Here is a 23,483-nt window from a genome sequence, read left to right as displayed (position 1 = left end):
ATGTTAATAAGAGCAGAGACTCTGGGGGAGAAGAGAGAGTAAAATGGTTACCCTCTACTATCTGCTCAAACTGGCATAAAAATTAAAGTCCATTAATTTGAAAATGAAGTCAATGGCAAAATTAGAACTCAGTTTGGCCCTAGTAAGCACAGAACATCAATTAAGAGTTCCTTCTACAGTAAATGACAGAAACAAGTCTGTTGCTCCTTCTGGACACCATACTGGGCTCTGAAATCCCAGAATCTGCTCCCTTCTTGATGTTAGCATTGCACATTGCACATAGCTTAAAATAAAAATGTTTTCACTTTCTCCTCATTTGACTTGTTTTACCAATAAAGGTGAAAATATAAGACCTTAGAAAGACTTTCCAACGAAAAAACAAATAATCCAATTAAAAAAATGGGCAGAGGACTCGAAAAGACACTTCTCCCAAGAAGACATACAAATAGCCAACAAACATATAAAAAGATGCTCAACATCGTTAGCTATTAGGGAAATGCAAATCAAAAGCACACAGGATACCATCTCACATCTGTTAGAATAGCTGTTATCAACAGGACAAGTAATAACAAATCTTGGAGAGGATGAGGAGAAAAAGGAACCCTCATACACTGCTGGTGGGACTGCGAATTGGTACAGCCACTATGGAAAACAGTATGGAGGTTCCTCAAAAAACTAAGAATGGATCTGCCATGTGATCCAGCAATCCCTCTACTAGGTATTTACCGCAAAGACTTGAAAACTCATATCCAAAAGGATATTTGCACACTTATGTTCATAGCAGCATTATTCACGGTGGTCAGGACATGGAAGCAACCGAAGTATCCTACAATGGATGACTGGATAAAGAAGCTGTGGTACATATATACAATGGAATATTACTCAGCCGTAAGAAGAGATGAAATACTGCCATTGCGACAACACGGATGGACCTTGAGATAATCATTCTGAGCGAAATAAACTGGAAAGAATAACCACATGATATCAATCATGTGTGGGATATAAAACTGAAAGCAACAAATGAACAGGACAAAGAGAGACTCATGGACGTGGACAATGGACTAGTGGTTACCAGAGGGTGGCAGGGAGGGAGGAGGGGGGAGGTAGTTGGGGTAAAAGGCCAAATAAATGATGTGGTGACAGAAAAGAAACCTTAATTCATGGAGGCGGTGAATTAAGACAATGCATGGCCATGTACATTATAGTACACCTGAAACTCATCACGGATTTTGTTATTAACTGGCTGGGTCACAACATTAAAGATCACAATAATAAGAGATTCTGTTTTAACCCAATAAAAATAAACTCAATCCCTTATCAACTAGAAACATGAAGTTAAGATTAAGCATGCCCTAAATCCTATGCATGATCCTAAGTGCAGTCCATGCATTACTTAATCGGATCCTCAAAATAATTGTATGAACTGAGTGCAATAATTATTCTTATTTTACAGATGAGGAAATTGTGGCCTAAAGAGATTATATAAATTTTCCAAGACTGAGGATCCAGATTTCAAAATGGCAGATGGATTTAAAGCCTGTGTTACTTTGCCACATTGCTTCTCAACTCTGGGAAAACTGGTGTAAATTTACTCACAAAGAATATATTTTAATAATTCAAAGTAAGAATCGCCAAGACAATGGAACTAAGAGTACTAAAATATATAAAAATGCTCTAGTTTTTGTCAATCTGCAATAAGGTTATAAGTCAATATTTTCATAAGCAGAAGTGCTATCTTAGTGCTATCTGCGCAGATGTGTGTTTTTATGTCCATGTGTGCACATCCATATCCGTTTGTGTATTATAAGAAAGACACAGAACTGGAGAGAGAAGAACAAGAGAGCAAAAGTTTAAAACATTTTTAAAAATCTTCTTGTATTGATTCTGGATTATAACAATTTGCAAAGGTCACCAAAGGACCACAATATAACTTCTAACGGCTATACTGAGAGAGATTTATAAAGCTATATATCTCGTCTCTCTGCCTTCTTTCCAATTTACTCAGTGTGGAAAATGACATTGGCCTTCCAAAACCTCAACTTATGTTTGGACCCATTCCATCTTTGAGTCTTATTCTAGTGTTGCTGACCATTAAAATGAATATTTCAGCGGAGCTGGAACAGTCCTATTAGCCCAAGCCAAGCTTTATATAGCTTGTGCACTTTAAGAGGTTAATCTTGCCAGCCAGTTCACTTTGTTCAGAAGCATTAAATGGAAAGACTGCAACATTCAAAGAAAGGCAAAGTTCACTGGGTGAGTCCCCAATAATCTAATGGAGCATAAAAACTTCTAGAAATTTTATCGTAATATTTTATGAAACATGTGCACACAGTCACTGGAATAGAATACAATTCAAATGGTTCTGAAAGTCAGTTCAAAGTCACCACATAGGAGCTATCTTCGTGAGAAACATGGACTATTTCAAAAGTGTCTGGACCCAGAAGCTTCCTTTCCCAATTTTATAGTTTATTATCAGTTCAGCAGCATACTATATTAGGGGGGAAAAATCACCTATTACAACATGATATAATTTGCAGCCAAACCATAAAGTTCAATAAAATATTCTAAATTTCAGTATCAAGAAATCCTTGTGTTAAGGAATAAAAGGAACCAGAGTATAATTCTAAAAGAAGAGCTACTTCAAGTGTGGGCCGAAAATATAAAAATTAAAAACAATTATTTTATTCTCAACTTCACAACCAATTATGAAAGCCTTTGATATGCATCGCTGTGAAAGGAACAAATGACTCTCAGTTCCTACATTTAAAAGTGATTTAGAAATGTGGCTGATTAGAGCCAACTATTAGTATTTTTCTGATGTTTCCAAAATGCTCAAATTCTGTGAGCAACTATGATTCTCCTAAGGGGAAGGAAGTAAAGGTCCACTTTGCATGACAAAGGTCAGATTTCTGCAGGCACAATGAGACTTCTATGGTCCACTGTTCCTAGGTTGTCACTGTTCGGTTGGGTCCTAAGAGGTCAAGAGAGGTTCCAAATAGTGTTCACTGCTTACAGGAGACCCCTGCGGCCAGTTTTTAAGGTCATTAAGATTTTCTTACTCTGGTTCCAGCTTTACTCCCTTAAATCTTGCTAATACATACTGGCAATTCAGTACTGATGTAAGTTAAAAAGAAACGGAAAATATTTAGTATTCTATGCAGATCAAAAATAGAATCCACTTATTTAACAATTTCTTGTAAATCTAAGATTCAGTTCACAGAAGATGATAATCAGGCCCCAAGAGAAAAGCTCAACTGTATTACAGCTGTTCTGGTATTTACACTATATGATCAATGCCGCTATCCTAGATTTCAATTAATATGACGTAGCTTTATGTGTAAATTATCTTAAATAGTCTTCCTAATCATCATATATATATTTATTATGGTAATTTTTTTGTTTACTTTCTTTTATAATAACTATTGAGTCACAACAATATAACAAATGTTGAAGTAAAAATTATTATTTGACTCTACTTTGATGCTCTTCTATTTAGTGCAAATATATGTCTAAACTTTCTCACAGAGGATTGGAAAGACACAAGATGGATTATATTTATCAAAGTTGGAAGAGTTCTATTTGTAATTAATGAAGGGTACCTCTAAGTATTTTAGATAATGTGTGGAAAACATCTGTATTTAATTATAGCCTACATACTTAGACAATAGGAATTGAATTAAGGGATATTTTAAAACCTCTATAGAGATATAAAAATATTAATAGTTGTTCAAGAATCTTATTGGTACATTGCTAGAAAATGTTTGCTTTTACAGATCAACAACCTGACACTTCATGAGTATCAGGTTTTCAATACAAAGGGATGAAATTTAAAACACTGGGCAAATAGAGAAAAAAGAAAAGACAAGGACTGTATCTTTTCACTATTATGATATATCCCATAGACACTGAAAAGGTCTTTCATATTAGTACAGATTTGAATACAATTCCATAACATATATCCTGAGCAGGATTTCACTTCGAATTTTATTATGGATTGAGACTTTCTACAAGAATAAATTAACAGCTTGCTACTCATTCTTCACAGAGGAAAAATCCAACATTGTTCTCATGGAAACAGTGGGACACAAAGTATGGGTTCTTAGTATTTATCCTACAGTATTGAAAAAACCCAGATTTTTTTTCCTGCCTGCTTACTGGTTCCAAATGCCACTTCTTGTCAAAGTCAGTGTCAGTTCTGCAGTCAGTTTTCAATCTCCCAGTGGTAAGAATATATTCAAAAGCTGTGTGCACAGCAGGGTAGAAGTCTTTCTCTGTGAATGTAACTATATCACTCATCAGTAACCTCCTGCCATAAGGAGACTTGTGTTTTCTTTCCTTTCGTGACTCTGTGGGCTCTTGAATACCAGTCACTGCCCTGAGACCTGGGGCAATATTCACATAATCTCTGTCAATAGTTCTTACACATGCCCTTAGTGCCACTAAACGTCAAGGCTGCAGATCAAAGACCGCACATTCTAAAACTCCTGTCCTTTACGGATCAATTTTCATAAACTATACTCCATGTTTTAGAAATACATGGAGGCTCACTCTTTGCTTTCTTCCTTTCATCCCAGAGAAGTTTATTTATATGAAGGGCAATATGATTTGTAGATAATAGTGTGAAATTCTGATGCAATTCATAAAACTCATTCTCCCTTTGTATACTATTCTTGAAGTATTTTACTATACCTATCGTCAGAGTAAAAATCTTTGGGCTATTAAAAGAAAAAGGCATGAATTGCTTTGGAATACTTGATCATCCTTCCTCAGTGCCTGGTACAACAGATGGTAGGTAATACATTCTTCTTCATGATTGATTATATTTTTAAATCTTCATTATGTTACAGGTAAATTATATAACAGAAAATAGTTTTGGTATGTGTTTTTATAATCTATATCCATTTTAATTATTCAAAATTGCTTGGGAAAATGAATGTAATTATTTGAAATCATTTTCTCTTGGTAGATTTCATATACAAATTACATAGATCTATACTTCTTCAAGCAGACCTGAGTAAAATAAAATGGATCAAATTATCTTCTCTGAATAACTTTTTAGATCAATTGTGGATACAAAATTTTTTTAATTTACAACTTTCTCTAAAGAGCCACATTTGGAAAACATCACAAGATTTAGAACAGAAAGTACACAAATGCTATTTATGCTTATATCTTGCTAAAGTCTAAATATATTTATTATAGAGGTAAGAGCATATAACACATAAAATGTGCACATTATCAGAGGGTTATAAAAGGAGAAGATGGGAAAACAAACACAGGCCTTAGAACCATAGGACTGCTTACCAAATTCCAAATAGAAGCTTCACTGTCCCAGTTCCCATAAACAAATTTTAATATAATTACATGAGATTATTAGGTACAAAACTTTACTCTGAGTTCTCCTATAAACTATAAGACATTAGGCAAGTCACTTACTTAGAAAACAGCTTTGGCCTTACATTTTCACCACTTAAACTACTGAAATTTAAGGATTTTAAAATGTGTGAGAAATAATGTTTTTTATTCCCATTTTTGTATTAAATGATGGAAGCTCAACAGAAAATCGGATTAATGGTGACTATGATAGAAGTTCTTATTCATGGAAAAGATTTAAATTTTCTGAGAAATCAAATTTCTACTTTCCTTAATTCTACTATTTACTGCTAATAAGATAATTGGTCTAAAATCCAAATATGATAAATTTTTAAATGAAAAAATGTACTTGAATTATATACTGAATAAACTGATATAGAAATAGGTGTATATGTGTGTGTATGTGTCTCTGTGCACGTGTAAATGTGCCTGCACATACTATTTATTTATTCTGAGGACGGGGTGCAGAGAGCATGATGGCTATGATCAAATCCTTTGATCATAGATCCGCTAGAGGCATGGCAAAATGAAACTACAGGTATGTTATGGAAGAATAAGTGGACTCTTCTGTTAAACTAGCTTACCAGTTTTTCGAAGGGGGAAATCATCCTTTGCATCTTGTGCTCCTGGTAATGTGTATTTGTAGGATGGAGATGTTCCACTCAGGGGTGGAGAGCTTTGATCCAATGATGTGTGGTGGGCAGCCCTACAAAAGAAAAAAAAGAGGGTCCACCATTTGCACTGGAGTTTTTATTGCACGTTGGTCAGCAATAATCAGTTGCACATGCTGTACACGTGGCTCAGCTCTGTTTATGTTCTTCCTTTTTAGTGTAACCAAGTTCACTTTAGCAGTATGTTATGGAATGATGCAGGACTTACAAGAATGCCCACTATGTGTTTGGTCACACAGTCACATAGAAAGTTTGTTTTACTAAAAGAGAGAATTTACCAAGATCCTGAGTTTTGATAATCTGAGACTATTGTGTACTTTTTCTTAAGAGTCATGCTATTGAAAAAGTCGTCATCTGAATCCTTTTCTGTCAACAATGTAGAATAAACAAGGTAAAAGTAAACACAGAAGGACTTCGTTTTTAAAAAATTGGTAGATACTACATGAAAGCACATGTACACCAGTCTCAGGTGACTGTGATTTGAAAAAATAATTTTGATTTTTCAAAATGTTTTCTCTTTTCTACGTAAATACAGTAAAGGAGATACATTTGCACTACTGAAGAGTAGTTTACAGGACAAAACATAGACTAACCAATGGTTCTAAGTACCTATACTTATTATAAATGAAGAAAACAATGGCTAGGGCATGGTATCACCACCAAGGTGATCATTCTACCAGTACTATTAATTTGAATCACACATTCTCAAGAATTATCTGGTTTAAGGATATTTCATCTAGCCATAACTGGAAAAAAAGTATTACATTCAGATTCCATAAGTTAATGATTATGGTTGTCTGGAGTTGGACCCTACTGAAGTTCAGTTCAGTACAAAAAGGGATTGCTAAGTAACATTTGAGAGTCATGATTCATAAAGCCAAGAGAAGAGCTTAGTTGTTTGCATGTAGTTATTGCCACCCCACTCCCCCGAAAAAGGTATTATCTCTTCTTAAAACAGGCTTTAACTTAGAAAGAATACAAATTGGACATAAATTATGTATGTAATTTTAGATAATAAAATGGTATTTCTTTTTAAATATTTTGTGATGTTGGTTGAGCATTTGAAAAATTTTCTTTAGGGACTAGTTCTCAAGTGAACTAACGTGTGATAGAAATTAGGTAAACCATTAAAAAGTATTTATACAGCATTATGGAATCTGCCTCAGTTAACTTTTTTTAGAGTCAGAGAAAAATAAAATAGAATTATAAGTATAATAATGCTTTAAATAGAAATCCTGTGATGCTTACAATTTCAGTATAACAGTGTAATCAAATATTTACTCCCTTATCCTTATGATGTAAAGGATTAAAAATATTTAAGTTTAAAATCCTATGGTCATTCTGCAAACATTTATAAAATGGGAGAAATTAAATTATCATCGATTAGTTAGCGTATTATCCAAATATGTTTTGCCTATTAGTTTTGTCCTGAATTTTTAAAAAACTCATGTCCTTTATATTTTACAGAAAGAAGAATTGTGTATTATATAGTATTCCTTTACTGAACTTGGGGAAACTTGGTTCCATAAAAACCATAACATTGCACTGTTTTGTTTTGTCCGCTTATGTATCAGAAGCTAATCTCTCATGTTACAGGGTGGGAAGAAATAAGGTGATATAGGCAGGGGAAACTAGTTACTGAAGACTTGGATTTATTTAGTTAGGTACCTTTCTTCTCTTTCTTCCCCTTCCCTCCCTAGTCTTCTTTCCTCCTTATTTTTTTTTTTAAATAAAAAATCTTCTGGACTTTTAAAAATAGCTCAGAGCTCCATCTTATATCAAGCCAAATAAAATAAAATCTAAACCTGCCAAATCTTCAGAAATAACTGTAAAAATGTCAGATGCACCATCTAAGAATAGAAAACTGCAAAATACAAACCAATTTTGATGCCCCACCCCACATTTGTCAATTATTCATTCAACAAAGAACATATATTCTTCCTGGCCCACAAGAGGCTACCTGTTAACATTTATTAAGCCCTATTTCTGTTACGCACTTCACCACATGATTTTGTAGGACCTTTCCAGAAAGCCTAGAGGACTGGTACTATTATTGTCCTCTTTTTACGGAGCAGGAAACTGGATGTTAGAGAAGTCAAGGACCTTGCCCATAGCCACATAGCAAAGAACTAGTAAGCCCCAGATCTGTGCCCAGGTGGGCTAAATATACAACCTATGTTCTTGACCCCAGAATTGAAAACAGCCAAACACTGAACATACGTGTACCAGAGCTTGGGATGGCGGCTCACGGAATGATTTTTTCCATTAGTTGGAGTGTCTTTCGTTGCTGATTTACTCAACAGGAATTCTTGAAGCTTCTGCTTTACTTCTGTACTTGCCACTGCCCCTGAAACACATGCATATAGAAACAGACGTTGATTTGGGGTTTGATACTTTCATGACTCTAAAGTATTTAGCGAAAATTAAGAAGTAATACCACTGGTCACCGTAATGAAGTTTTCCTATTAAAAGAAGAAACCAGAGTCTAAATGGACTTTAGAAAATGGCAAAGTAATTATTTTGTAACTACTGATTAAGGCACCAATTTTTAAAAGAACTTTAATGATTTTTTAAAATTGTTTTATAGAAAGGGGAATCCCAGATTAATACTAATTTTTTTTCTAAGCTTTAAAAATACTGCTGAGGAACAGAACACTGCCTTTTAAAAATCAAGAATCTTAGGGAACCACATAAGTGATTGAACACATTAAATGATCTTTTTTGAATAGCTATTTTGAAAAACCTTTTAAAAAACTCTTTTGAGCATTAAACAAATAAACACTGCTGGCAATTTCAGTTCAAGTCATCCTGTTTTAAACCTTGCAACAACCTGATTTTGAACTGACCTCACACAGAGGAATTATTTGGATCTGTCTCCCTCTTGTGGATAGTTTTTTTTTTTTTTAAACAAATGTTCTGCCTTAAATCTTCCCAAAGTCTTGGCACTCAAAAACTAAATGGAGGCAAGGCTTGACTTACAGAGCTATTATTATTTGAGCCAGAGAAAGGTATAGTGAGAAAATGTAGCAGTAAGGTTATTATTAAACAGTGTGGTATAGCTAGTTTGCTTTACTATAATACTATTTTTAAAATTCAAAACAACAGAAATTAGTATCTTTGCCAGACAATGCTATGTTTACTTCCTGAAATGCTTTGTAGACTGAAAGCAGAGAGCTGATATGTGGCATCAAAGCTCTACATTTGGGTCTGTAATTTATTCTTTTAGTTAAATGCAGATGATTTTGACAAGTCTAATTCCATTCTTTATCAGGCTTCTTTCTGCACGGCAATCAGCTAAAGATGAGGGAAGAGAGTCCATCTTTTACCCCAGTGCCTCTTACTTTCTCGTCCTCTATCTTTGCCTCTGAGAGGAGGAAGCTGCTGTTCTCTGCGATGCCTCTCTACTTCCTGTTCTTGCCTCTGCTGCTCCAGTTTCTGCTCCTTTTCTAGGAGTTCTTGTTGCTGTTTTATGGCTAGAAGTTCCTGTTGCAACTTGCGAGAAGAGAAAGACATGAGAGTGTGCAATTTTTTTAGGCTTCATAGTCATCACTGACCAAAATCAAAATATTATGTATGAGCTTTTGGAACTTGTTTGTATTTATTTACATTTTTACCCACTTTTTTGGGGGGTAAATTATTGAAATCTAAAGGCAAGCAGTTAATGTCATAGTCTTAATGTCACCCATAAGCAAGTTTTTAGGTAGCTTCATTACCTGTTCTGTCCCATCAAAAAGTCACTCAGATCTTTAGTTCCCTGAATAATTTTTCTTTATAATCTGAAATATATGAAACAGACAAAGGCAAGAACTGCCCAGAAGTCTATTTTACTAAGTCTCTCATATTATAAATAAAGAAGTAAAATCTTCATTTCTTATTCCAAAAAAATGGTGTGAAAACAATCGAACTGAATAGAACGGTGAGAAATGAGTTAATTTGGGAGAAATTTATCTGAAATAGAATGAATGTTAAAAATTTCAAAACCTTACAGAAAAGGTTCTCAATAGATTAATAAGAGGCTCTTAATAATATTGATAAGAGGCTCTTTTCTCAAAATAGCAGAAATCTGGCTTGCTCCTCCAGCACACAAAAACCTTCATATTAGAGAGACTGGTCAAGAAGACAGTTTAAAACAAAAATTTTAAACTGCACTTTGATGCATTATTGTTCAGTTGTCTGCATCCCTTGGATTCACTTCCAAACAATAAATATCATGAATATGAAGCATTCTAAATAACTATTTTGTGAGATATCAGTTTTCTCTCAGACTGAGAAACAGACATCAATAGATAATAGTAAATTTGCCTACTGAGGAATAACTAGAGACTTTGGGTTCTACTTACATTCTGACATTATTAGATATGAGATCCAGACAACTTAGTAAACCACTCAGAACCTTGGTTCCTCTTATATAAGAGAAATAACTGCCCTCACACATGACGTCCATAATGTATGTGAAATTTAGTCTGTAAGTTTGAACCATCCAAATTTTAATTATTATTACTATTTTTTACTCTCAATACTAATGAAGGTAGTATCATTTGCTGTTAATATTAGATAGGTACCTAAACTATGAAATTTATGCTCAAATATAATAGGATAAAGATAAAAGGCTTTGTGGAATGAGGAAACAAAACTTCACCCCTTCGGTTTCAGATGTTCTGGTCCAGAAGAGAGGCAGGAAGGTTTGACAGCTTTTGAGACAGACAAGGCAGGACTACAAATACTGGAAGTACCACTTACTGGCTGTGTGACCTTTGGCAAGTTACAGTATTTTTCTCTGCCTCAGCTTATGAGGCAGAAAAATGGGATAACAGCTACTAACTCAAGATGTTGATTATAGAAGCCAAAGATTCAAAATGCTAATATAAATAAAACATTACGCACTGTGTCTTCCTCATGAAAATAAAATCTAAATGAATATTAAAAGTATCAACTTTTAGCCTTACCCATAAAAAGTGTAAAATAAAATAAAAACAAAAATTTTAAAGCAAAACCTTCTTAAAACTTAAAAGGAAATTTTAAGTATATCTTTAGTGTCTGAGAAAACAACTTATTAACTTGGAAAATTATTTCAAAGCTAAATTTTCTTTTTAGCTACCTCAGAATCATTTTTCTTTCAAGAAACTTTTCTTTTCCAATATTTTCCGTTAATAAACCTACCGTGTTACTTTTGGACAAAATAACAACTAATTACCTATTTGCTACTATTAACTTTTGAGTAAAATGAAACAATAAATTACTTCAAAAATTTTATGTTGATCTTTACAATTACAAAAGACATCAAACATAAGTGAAAAAGAAGTTAAGGAGAGCAGTAACATCAATATGGCTTCGTATTTGGGGCAACAGGGCTCACCTACCACCGCAAAATGAACCATATGGCTACTTAAATATGGTGAAGAATATAAATTTTACTCAGCAACATTGCTATCCTAACTTGCCTAGAAGGAATAAGGAGATCTAGATGTCAATATTCCTACTATTGTTTAAAAGGTCAAATAATAAGGCTTCAGAAACCATTCAAAAATAAGTCTATAAACTAAATAAAGGTTTCCGACACTACAAAATATAGCCATGAACTACTGATTCCAGGAGACAAAAAACCAAAATCCTCACTCTCATTTTTAAGGTATCTTGTAGATCAATAAATTTCAAGAGTTCTTTTAGTAAAATTCACTATTAAAAGAAAAAAATTATTATAGTTTATATTAGGCATTGAAGAGTGTTTTTTGGAAAATAAGATAAATTAGGCCTTCTAGTCTAAGGACATATCTTATAAAACAAGAAACATAGGAACCTTCTCAGACACTGTAATATTAATATTATAAAATTATATAAATATTAACATAGATTAGTTATCTATATTAACCCCATATAAATGTGTTTGCATTTGATATGCAAGTAATAGATCAAGTGCCTTTAATACAAAATAATATAAATAATATTAGTTATATCAATAAATTAACACATTTAAGTCATTTTGAAGGAGTTGGGCATGACATAAAATTTTTAATTATAAATATTTGCTGCTTTATAGTACCGTCATAATAAAGCGAAATTAGACATGTATTTAATAAGACCAAAACAGCTTTGTTTTAAATGTCTTTGTCAGGAAGTTGAAAGACATTTTATAAATAAAGCTAAAGTAATACTTATCTCTAAAGATACAAGAGAAGAAATAGATATACAGACACATCTAAAATGATCTGACAAGAAACTAGTCTACCTTAAAAAATTCTGGGACATAGACATACTTCTCTTAGAATAATTTAAACAACTTGGGTCACAAATAGTCAACTATTCTCAAAATTCTTTCAATAAATTATTATCTATAGTCTTTTAGACTCATATAAAAATACTGAAAACATTGTACCAGTTTCTTCATATATAATTCTCTTGAGCTTTTTATGTTATTATTTTGAATGTATACATTATGAGATTTTTTCCATAAAGGGTATTAGGGAAAAAAAGCTCTTGCTTCACACAAAGAGACTAATCTTTTCTGATAAATACTATAAGCATCTTCTTTAGAAATATAAAATGAATCTTCCCGGGCTTGTGGTTCTTCTTGGTGGAGAGCAGATGGGGCGGGTGAAAAAAAAAATGTAGAAGAGAATCTAAAAAGGGTGGGAAGTGACTATTCCCCACTGTTGAAGCTACAAACTAAAGGATAAGAGTGGTAGAGACCTCTCAAAGAATCAGAGCAAGTTTTTAGTCAGCATTCTTACCACTTGTATCCCAGGTTTTCACCAGTACAACCACTATTTCCTCTGAGCCATATCTGCATGTGTTAATCACACAGAACCTTCCCCACTGTGCTCCTTCTTATGCCCATGTGATGATACAGGCTCCTTGATTGAAAAGGTCAGAGGCAAGGAAACATCTGCTACCTTGATGTGCTCCTGAAGCTGAGCCTGGTGCTGCCGTGTCAAGTTCTCATGCTGTTTCTGAAATTCTGCAATCAGGAGTTGCTTCTGGATCTGTTGCTGTTGCTGGATGAGGAGTAACTCCTGCTGCAGTTGCTTCTCACGGACAACAGGGTCCACCACGGGCATCATCATCCTGAGGTCAGTCCTTAGGTCTAATGGGGAGATGGGCTCCAGGCCCACAGGAACTTCTGACTTCACATCCACTGAAGAAATGGTAAGAAAAAAAGAGATAATAAAGAATAGGAAATTAGCACATTGATTAGGACACAAAAAATAAAAGACACTATACCCTGTACAACAAACTTTACATCAACAAATCTAGTCATTTATTTCAATGATAATAAAAGGTGGTTTTTTATATCAATTTTGATATATAAAAATGAACCTAATTTTCACCCAGCAATATATACTCTACCATGAATTTTCCACATTTCCCTTTTTCAAAGAGATAACTTCAGTTATTTGCTGGTACAAAGTTGTTCATAAAACTTATTCTACTGACCACTTAAAAAAGTCAAGTCAATTTAGGACCAAAAATGCAACTCTCCTGAGGAAAAAGATGTCATGTGATAATAGGGAACTTGTAACACAACTTAATTTGTATATGTGTGAACATTCTTGTTTGTAATCAGAGTCAGAAAATTTATTATAAGACATATTTCTTAAGGACTAAGCTTTTAATGTAATTCATTTGGAGGGCTATTGGACCTAGCAAAGAAAAAAATACAAATCTGTATGCTAAAATGTGAGAAATGGTGAGATTAATTAATCAACCACGGTAATGGTGTCAGGATCAAATATCAAGGAATGAAAATAGCCAAGCTTCCAAATGCTGGTTTTTAAATGGTCATAATCTGTATTGCAGTTACCTTACTTCTAAAATAAACAAGGCAGAAAAACCATGAGGAAGATTAAAACAATTATTCGATCAAGCCACTGGAGAAAGTTTTGATGATTGGAGAATAATTACAGATATTTAAAATTATAAAAGTTAAATTTGATAATGTGTTTAAAATTTTAGCACAGCTTCTACCAGATAACGTCTACGAGTGGTGTAAGCACAAAAGCTCGCAGACAGAAGAGATATGCAGATCTGCATGTTTATGGCTAGCATCCATTCTGGTTAATACATGCTTAGCCAAACTGGTTGTTAAACATTTTGACTAAGACCCTTGCCCACAGGAATCAAAGTAGTTGAATGAAACAGGTTTAGGTAAAGACAACTGAGATTTTGGAGGGAAAACGATGGTGAACTGGATTGTGTGACTCATCTAAAGTGGTTCGCCACTGCTGAGGTCCAACCGATTACTGGTGAAGAAAAAAAAGATAATACAGATCCAATGTAGGCAGAAGTCACCTAATTTTCAATGTAAAATAATTTAAAAGATTTAAACACTATGAGAACCCTCTACCCTACCCCACCCCCCAAAACCCAAAACTTCTATAATAAACATTGACATGTAGGCTGCCAATTTCAACATTTGCTCTAAAATCTAAATGTCTATTCCCATCTTTCTCACTGTGTAACCCTGAATATGTCATTTAAATTCTCCAGGTCTGTTTCCTCATATGTAAAATAGAGATAATTATAGTAAATGGTAACAATATAGAGTTGTTAAAAGGATTAAACAAATTAAAGAAGTACAAATTAGTAGTTGATAGAGGGTCATGGGGATGGGGAGCACAGCATAGGGAATGCAGTTAATATTAATGTAATGGCTACATGGAGAGCCAGAGGAGAGAAAGAGTAATCGGGGGGATTGTTCCATAAACGATATAAATGTCTGCCCAATGTACTGTGTACTTGAAACTAATAATGAAATGAAATTGAAAAAAAAAAGGATTAAATAAAATAATTCACTAAAAGACATTAGCACATCCCTCAGTAAATGCTTTTTTTTTAATTATATAAAAATGGAAATTTCCTATATCTTAAAATAATTCAACATTGTGTGGCAAACAAAATACAAATATTAAGAGCAAGTATGAAAATAAAATTGTATATGATTTCTATTAAATATTAGAAAAAACACTAAAACATCTAGAAAAATGGAAAAAGAAAACAAAGGGATATAGTTAAACAACACAAAAAATTCACCTTCAGTAGTAAAAATATGAAAATTTTAAATCAAAATAAGGCATCATTTTCTAATTATTAAATATCATATATATGATTCATCTATATGCACATGTGCATATATAACGCCGCATTGTATAGGATAAGCATATAATCAAACAGACAATTATATGTTGCAGGTGGCACTACCAATTGGTTTAAAACTTTTGAAAAACAATTTGGTGACATGTATCAGAAAGCATTAAAAATTTCTGTCATTTGGTTCAGGTTTGCCAACTCTAGGAATACACCTTAAGGAGATAATACAGAAGAAGAAACAGTTCAATGCCATATTGTTCACTGAAGCATTATTTTTTAATCGAAATAATCAACTACAAGGAAATGTCTAAGGAAAATATGTCACGTCCATTTGGTGGAAGAACATGCAATCATTAAAAAAAGTTTACAGGAACATGAAAAATGTTATTACATGAAAAAAGTAATAAAAGTGACATATATCCTATAACTCTTTTAAATGAGCTAAACATAATTTAGTCAATATATATTCATTAAGAATGTTAAATTCTCAGGTGTAATTCTAGATATTGGGTTCAGCAGTAAAACAAAAGGCAAAAATTCCAGCTCTCACAGAGCATATCATTTACTGGGGCTCTAACTACATTAGTCTCTGAATTCTAACAGCAAAGACTGGTGAAATACGGAGCAGAAGATGGTTGTATGAATAATTTTCCCCCTCTACTTTTCTATATTTTTTCCAAAGTGCAGCTAATGCTCTGACTACTACTGTAAGTAACTTAGATTTCCAGATTCCAGGTTGGGACCTACAAAGTTAAGTCCATGTGGACTTAAGAGATATTTTCAGAGTCAAGAAAGCCTAACAGAAATCCTGTCTATAGAAGTCAAGGCTGCAAATACTCAAGGAAATATTAATGTCCTTGCATATCATGTGAAGTGTGTGTGGGTGTGTGTGTACAGTCCTGTGTGTGTGCCCATGAGTGGGGTGGGGATGAGGGCCTGCGTCAGTCTTGGGTTGCTGATACCAGTTATTTTTCAATTTATTGATCAGAAGCTTATATTGATGGTAATGGCACTTTAATGAAAATGGTAAAACAATTTATTGATAAACCATAGTTTAGTGGACAACATCTTCTAAAACATTCGTAAAAGGAAGATATTAATTGAGCCAAGTTTGAAACTAAATGGAGGATGATGGCCTGTATGATCGCTGGTTGCAGCATCCAATTTAGAACTTTCAATCGAGATGTTGAAGTAACATGAGATTTTGAATATTAATTTATAGTTGGCATAATTCCAACCAAAAGCAATGGCTGTTAATGATATATTTCATTTTTACATTAAAAAGGCCAAAATGAAACCTCCAGTTTTTATATGAAAATCCCAATAAACAAAAATCAGAAATTTAGCCCTGTAAAGACAAATGTAAAATTTCAAGAGACTCTGGAGTCTCTTCTTGCTGGTATTCTTATTATCTCTAAACTGTAAACAACCACCCCCTAAAAAAATTACCCCCCAAAAAAGATAAGGAAAAAATGTTCCAGAACTCTCCAAAATAGCTATTGTAAACCTCAAAGGGTAATTTGACTTCTTAACCCGCTATCCCAACAGAAATGATTTGTCTAACTGCTTGCCTTTGTTCAGAGACTAATCACTAAATTGTGAAAAATCACCCTCAACTTACAAAAACTGCTCTTGATTATAAATAATTGCCCAAGACTGAGAGAAAGCGGCAGGCAAGATCCCAGTCTTTCATCCAATTTATTCAGCAGCAATCCACATTCCATTTGTCTAGACTAAATATAGCACCGTTTATACAAGAAATCAATAGTGCTTGCAGAGAGGAGAGCAAAGGCATGAATATTTCATCAAACTCAGAGAGAAATGGCAATCAGCAAACTGATGGTTCTGTGTAGGTCATCTTTGGCCTGCCGGATTGGTGTCTGTTACTCGGACAATAGCTCATTTCTAGCTAATCGTAATCATATCATAGTCATTCTTTCTATTTTTAACATTAATTGCATTGTGGGTGACAAAGACTCATCGTATACCAAAAGGAATGATGGTTTTTTCTTATATCTTCTGTGACAGGCTAATAAGCCTCCCCAGGAATAATAACAGTAACAGCGCCCAATTTCAACAAGTTACAGTCCCTTTCATATCACAGAATGTGAAAGAAAAGGCATTGTCCACAGCTGCTGTATTATCATAATTAGAAATAATCAATTGAAAGGAAAAATTAACAAACAGTTTTAGCAGTGGAGAAATGGAATCATCCTTGTTCACAATATTTCATGTCTAGGAACAACTGAACTCCTTACAAATTACTTGGAACAGGTGGCCAGTGATACATAGTTAGAAGAAAGTTGATGACAACATATATTAGTGTTAACATTGGTTATAAGTCATATTTTCTTAACAGATCTCAAGACCTCATAACTTTATCTGCACTCGATTTTAGCCAAAAGGCTGCAAAGTGATCTCAACTTTATTTGGACTTACCCAGTTTGTCCTAGATTTCAAATACATGCCAACATACGTTATGTGTATATTATTATCCTAATATCAAATGTCCATTCAGAATATTTCCACATTATATCTTAAGTAGTCTTAATTACCACCCTACGAAGTCACGTTCATTCTTTCTTTAGTGTCTTTCCAAATTATTCTTTGATTGTTATTCCTCCTTCTGTTTTATCAACTCACACACTTTTTTAGAAATAGTTTCTAGTTTTTAATGAATATAGAAATGAAAAATTCTCTTATCAAAATAAAAATCTCAGGTCATACAGATGTTAATGACAATTACATTTATATAAGCAACATACACACCAGTTCAGCTGTAACTAAATTTCTGTGACAAAAAAAGTTGCAAAATAAATAAATAAAAGTAAGAAAGAAAGAAAATAGAAGAAAAAAGAAAAGGAAAGAAACATTGGGAGGTAAAAATTTGTGACAAATGTTTTTCTTTTAAATACCAAGACTGTTAAAGAGTTAATTCAGAGTACTAAGGATAATCTAGTAGCCTTGGAATGTTCCTTAATTCTTCACTTTAGATGCTGTTCTTTCTAGCAGAGGTAAGTAGGAAGAATTTATCTGTGTTCAAAAGCAGCAATCTTTGGTTGTTACTTTATCAGCTGGATTACAAACAAAAAGCCATCCATTTTAAGAATGTTTTAAGTGAACAAACTTGCAAACCCCATAGATCAATGGTCCCCCAATTGTTCTGGCATGAGGGACCGCTGCTTCTATGAGAATCTAATGCCTGAGTATCTGAGGTGGAGCTGAGGCGGTGATGCTAGTGCTGGGGAGCGGCTGCAAATATAGATGAAGCTTGGCTCACCAGCCTGCTGCTCACCTCCTGCTGTGCAACCTGGTTCCTAACGGGCCACGGATCGGTAAGGGTCCATGGCCTAGGGGTTGGGCACCCCTGCCATAGATGGAAAATATCTAAGAATGCACAATTTTGACCATTTATGACTATCACAACTATGGCTGAATACTGTTCATGCTGCTCCTTCGAAATGAAATCTCAAAGCAGTATAGTGAAAAATACATGTTTACACACACACACACACACACACACACACACACACACACAATGCCATAGGCACAATCTCACCACCAATTTGTGTCAATTTAGTTAAAAATTGAAACTTGAAAAAAATGCATAAAAACTGGAACCATGTTTCACTGAGTTAATATCCATAGTTACAGCAGCTACAACTTGGGACATAGCATCACCAGTGCCTCCCAGAGCTGGTTGATATGAAAATTAAGTTCTTTATACCAAAGTAATGGTTGTCCACAACCACCGGCAAGAGGACATATGAACTACAATTTTTAGATCTGTGGAGAAACAAATGTTGCTCTGATCATCTGTTCAGCTTCTTCTGTTCTTTCTTTCATGCACAGAAATCTGTGAGCGTTTGGGCCTGTTGACTCTGCCCACTGGAAACGTCTGCCTGCTGTGCTGTTTTCTGCTTTCACATTGTCCAATTGACTAGTCACATCGATAGTTTAGAGTTCAGAAAAGAATGTGGAACAGCTGCCTCAGATACATGTCATCAGGGCTTCCTCCAAGTGCAGCCTACAATAATAATTTAGGCTACATGGCAAATTCTATAGAACTTCATATAACACTTTGGCAGGAATAGACATCTTTCGCTCATCTTTTCACATTTTTTTCTTTTCTGCAGCCTTTGCCAGATCAGGCTGGTTCTATTAAAGTACACCCACAAGTGTTCTAAGGATACCATGGTATCTCTGAAACTCTGCTCAATATCAAGGGGTAGACTGATGCTAGCTTGTCAGGGAGTGCCAGAGATATTATCATCTTTTTTCTGGTCTGTGTGGCCTTGTCCTGTTGTTTCTGTACCTTTAGGCTACACCAAAATCAATAAGGAATAATAAAGTGACACTACCAATTAGGAAGTTATCTGTACTGTCTCTATTAAACGACTTGTATGTACATATGCAATTCCACTGATCATCTGGTTAGTTAACGTAAATGCAGTTTTCATTGTGAGCCAGAAATGGAAGAGGTCTTGGGGGTTGGGTGGAAGAAGATCTATCATAGTTTGTCCTAATCATACTACTACTACTTTAAGTGTGGCATGTCACTCCAACCTTGAAGAATCTTAAAGCTGGCTCTGGTACAGCCCTGGGGGGCTCCTGGCTTTCCCGATCCTCACTTCACTCTCCCTTCCTCATCATTGGTTATGTTGATTGCTGGAGAGAATTTTTCAGGTAGAATCCATAGGCTTTGGGGAATAAATAGAACTTAAGTCTTTTTTTTTTCCTTCAACTCCATGAAGTTGATGTAAATCCATCGAGACCACGTTGATATTTCCTCTTCTGAAATCTTGCACCTCCTTTTAATGTTGCCTGTTTTATCTTGTTCCTCTAGCCCTTTGCCTTAGAACTACACTGCAGTGTAAGTTTTCAAGTATTACACCATCTCAAAAAAGTATCAGAGAGGGTTTAGCACTGTAAGCATCTAAAATAACATCGAAGTCCTTGTTTCTACAGTATTATCAGGCTGACATATTTTTCATTCACTCTTTATTTCGCAAATATTTGTACAGCTCTATTAAATATCAAAACAGTTTTTAGTCAGCAAGAGAAGTAAGGAACTACTTTCAAGGAACTCCTACTCTGATGCGAAAGATCAACCCATAAACCTACGTAGAAAATGTGACGCATTAAAGCAATGATGTCAGAGCTGCAGAATTCCACCTGGGCTCTCTTCTAGTTTCTCTCCAGGACTCTCCATAGTGTTCTCTTCTATTCTCAAGACTTAATTGGCTTCCTATATGGTGACAATTATATCTCTTGCCTAAACATCTATTCCAAATGTATATAACTACTATTGGCCCTCTCCACTTAGCTGTCTTATATTGCTCTTTCTCCAGTATCTCTGGTGTCACTTATTGCAGCCAGAGGAGAACATGGAATATTTGACTCTTCTCTTTCCTGTTTATTATCCATATCTACTCAACAGAAATTATCTTTTCTACTCTGACTATTATTCAAATATTTTTTTGAAAATTACTCATATTCAAAAATTCTTTTAGATTGATCAAGATCCCTCCACTAGCACTCCTTGTTTTACTAAAGCAGTCCTCTGTCACTCTATTGGCTAAAACCCATCAGTGGAACCCCAATCTTTAACATGGCTGGCCTGTCCCTCTCTGCTGTGCTTTCCGCCCGTGTTTCTGGCCGCAATACCAGATACACTGACTTCACGTGAGTCACACTGATCTTTTAGTTCCTTAAATACACCATGCTCTTCTATATCTCTGAGATTCTTTATATATGTTCTCTTCTTAAAATCCCGCCCCATTTTTCTAGACTGCTTCTTACTTATTCTTCATATCTTAGGTAAAAATGACTTAATGTAGGATGCCTTTCTGAGTCTTACTGCATTTTCCTCTTACATTTTGCAATTCTTTTCATAACATTTATCCAGTTATCTCCCTTCACCATTATTCTAAGTTCCACAACGGGAGGGACTATACTTTCAGTTCCTAGTATAGCATAAAAACATAGTAATGCCTTAATGCATACCTTGAATGAATGAAGGAATGAATACATGACATTCATAAGAATCATACAGAAATAAAATTAGAAACACATGTGCACATATGCATACACACGTACTCAATTAAAATTCTAAAGCAATTATGTATTACATCTTTTTGACTGTCTGAATTTCAGATAACTATTACTTGACTGCTGAAGTTACTGGTAAGTGAATGAATTTCTGGCAATAGTGAATATATATGTGAAAAAAAAAATCTCAAAAAAATTTCCACGTACAGTGCCATTTTACATTTCCAAGATCCCAATATACCTCTTAAAATGCAATGTGCTGAGAAGTGACAAGCATCAAAATGGGGTAAGGGAGCACTGGGTAAAATGAAACTTACTCATCCATGCTGTTTGCCTCAGTAGGATCACCAAGAATAGGCCACAAGCCTGAATTATCTAAACAGTGAGGCCTAATTTATGAATGATTACCTCATGTTAGATTATTAGAAAATTAGACTAGAACTGGTAAATGTAAACTAAGAAGGTTTTTAATCTTCGATTTCAAAATGAAGAATTAAATTGCTAAATGTAAATACAAAAGAATAAATCCTTTTGAAGTCATTTAATCAAAATTATTTAACATTTAATCTAAAATAACCAATAATTGATTTTTTAAAAAATGCTAGAGCACTTTCTATTGAAGCCTTCATTGAAATGTGCAGGATCAATTCAGTCTTGCAAGGTACTTTTTTTTTGAAAAAAATAAATTCATAAATTTAAATGGGCCTAACATCAAAAATGGAAAATGGGAAAACAGGTAATACAACTTCAGTTTGATGACAATGGTCTCCAAATTTCATGTTAGTAATATAAATATTCTTAGCTGATTTTACACTATTAATACTTATGATTACATCATCATGAAAGAAAAAGAGTTAATAAATTCTCAAACATGAAAAGTAGAATTTTTATAACAAGAATTATTTAAGTTGATTAGTACAGAAATACAATTCTCCCTCAAAGTGATTCTGTTCAAGTTATACATCTTTAGTTTCTTTAAAGTGCACTAATACATGGCATAAATGAAAAGAAAATAAATGCAAGAAGCAATCTGGGCTTTGATTTACTATTCTCTTACTTCCCAGGGGTCTGAACAGGAAACAAAAATAACCACAAATGAGTAAAATATCAGTAGGCCTTGAAATATCAACATTTAAGTTAAAGAAAGCTAACTTTTTAATCAAAGCCTTACTATTTTGATTTACTTAATTCAAATTCCCTCTCTGCAAATATGCTTTTGAATTAAGCAGTCATAACAAACCATAACACAAACATGAACTGCCAACTCATTTGTAATACCCACTTAGTTCTAAAGCACTGCAGTGTTTGCTAGTTCTTTACTATTTGAGAACGAAGTAAAAGCTTCATTGAGCTTCTTGCAGTATGGAAACAAAATCAAACCAATTAATGTGACTTCAAGGTAATAGGAGCTAAGAACCTAATCCACATTATTTTGTAATTTGAGATAAAAATTTAATCTTATATAATGATACCTGTAAATGAAACCTTCAGTAGATGTAAAACTTTAGTGTTTTAAAATAGGAAATATAGGTATTAATCTAAAAAATATTATTTATTTAGCTACATATAACACTCATGATCTGAGATCTAGAGCAAAATGACTTCTATAAGAACTGCACTAAATATGAGACAAACTGTCTCCTTTCCCATATATTTTTCTACAACTTATATTTCTTCCTGGTTATAGAAAAATACTAAATTATTACCATTCACAAATGACTAACAAAACTTTATTATCATTATGAAAACCTAATATTTGAGGCAGAGGATTCTCTTCTAACTCCAGAATCTTGTCCATAATCTGACAGGTAACATAAATTTAATAAATAAGTTTAAATTTAATGAATATTGATTAAATAAATGATTCTCAGCAGATGCCACTCTCTAATAAGGTTCTTTTTGACAAATTACACTTGTTTATTTAGAAATTTTTTTGTGTGTGTGCAAAGAATATGTTACCAGTCTTCTATCAGGGAATCTTGTTTGCAGAAGTATGTAACTGTGTTCTGTTTTGTTGGTGGGGGGCGGAGGGGTGTGGAGAGGGGAGCTTTAACTGGTTCTTGTGTGCTGCCAGCAAGAAACAATTATCTTTAACCAGTAAAAAATATTTCAATATTTTCTGAAAGTTTCAATGGTTAACATAGTCAAGACGATGGCATGCATGAAAAGGTTAGTTGGAAGAGAAAAGGGGCAGAAATGCCATGCACTATGCTTCTTTCCTTTTCCTCTTTGATTCAAAGTATGTCTTTTCATTCTCCACTCTCTAATCTTTAGTCCTGCGGAATGGGAATAAGACTTTAAACA

General features: G+C 34.0%; 1 protein-coding gene and 1 pseudogene across 28 annotated transcripts in view; both read right to left on the bottom strand.

Annotated features, from left to right (window-relative positions):
* The window catches only part of HDAC9 (histone deacetylase 9), an 829,181-nt gene that overhangs the window by 375,794 nt on the left and 429,904 nt on the right, over positions 1–23,483 (bottom strand). For 17 of the 28 annotated variants that reach the window (XM_039862468.1, XM_039862469.1, XM_039862470.1 and 14 more), the window contains 4 exons: positions 12,935–13,176; positions 9,386–9,536; positions 8,265–8,391; positions 5,958–6,079 (listed from right to left, as the gene is read on the bottom strand). In XM_039862468.1, coding sequence (XP_039718402.1) covers positions 5,958–6,079; positions 8,265–8,391; positions 9,386–9,536; positions 12,935–13,176 — 642 coding nt within the window. The remainder of the gene's footprint in view (positions 1–5,957; positions 6,080–8,264; positions 8,392–9,385; positions 9,537–12,934; positions 13,177–23,483) is intronic. The other 11 variants (XM_039862484.1, XM_039862466.1, XM_039862488.1 and 8 more) reach the window with 3 other exon arrangements.
* Positions 15,104–21,676, bottom strand: LOC120602313 (casein kinase I-like; annotated as a pseudogene).

Source organism: Pteropus medius, unplaced genomic scaffold (assembly GCF_902729225.1).
Source record: "Pteropus medius unplaced genomic scaffold, Ma_sr-lr_union100, whole genome shotgun sequence".
NCBI lineage: Eukaryota > Metazoa > Chordata > Mammalia > Chiroptera > Pteropodidae > Pteropus > Pteropus medius.
The sequence above is the reverse complement of the archived record's forward strand: the minus strand, read 5'-3'. Positions and strand labels throughout refer to the sequence as shown.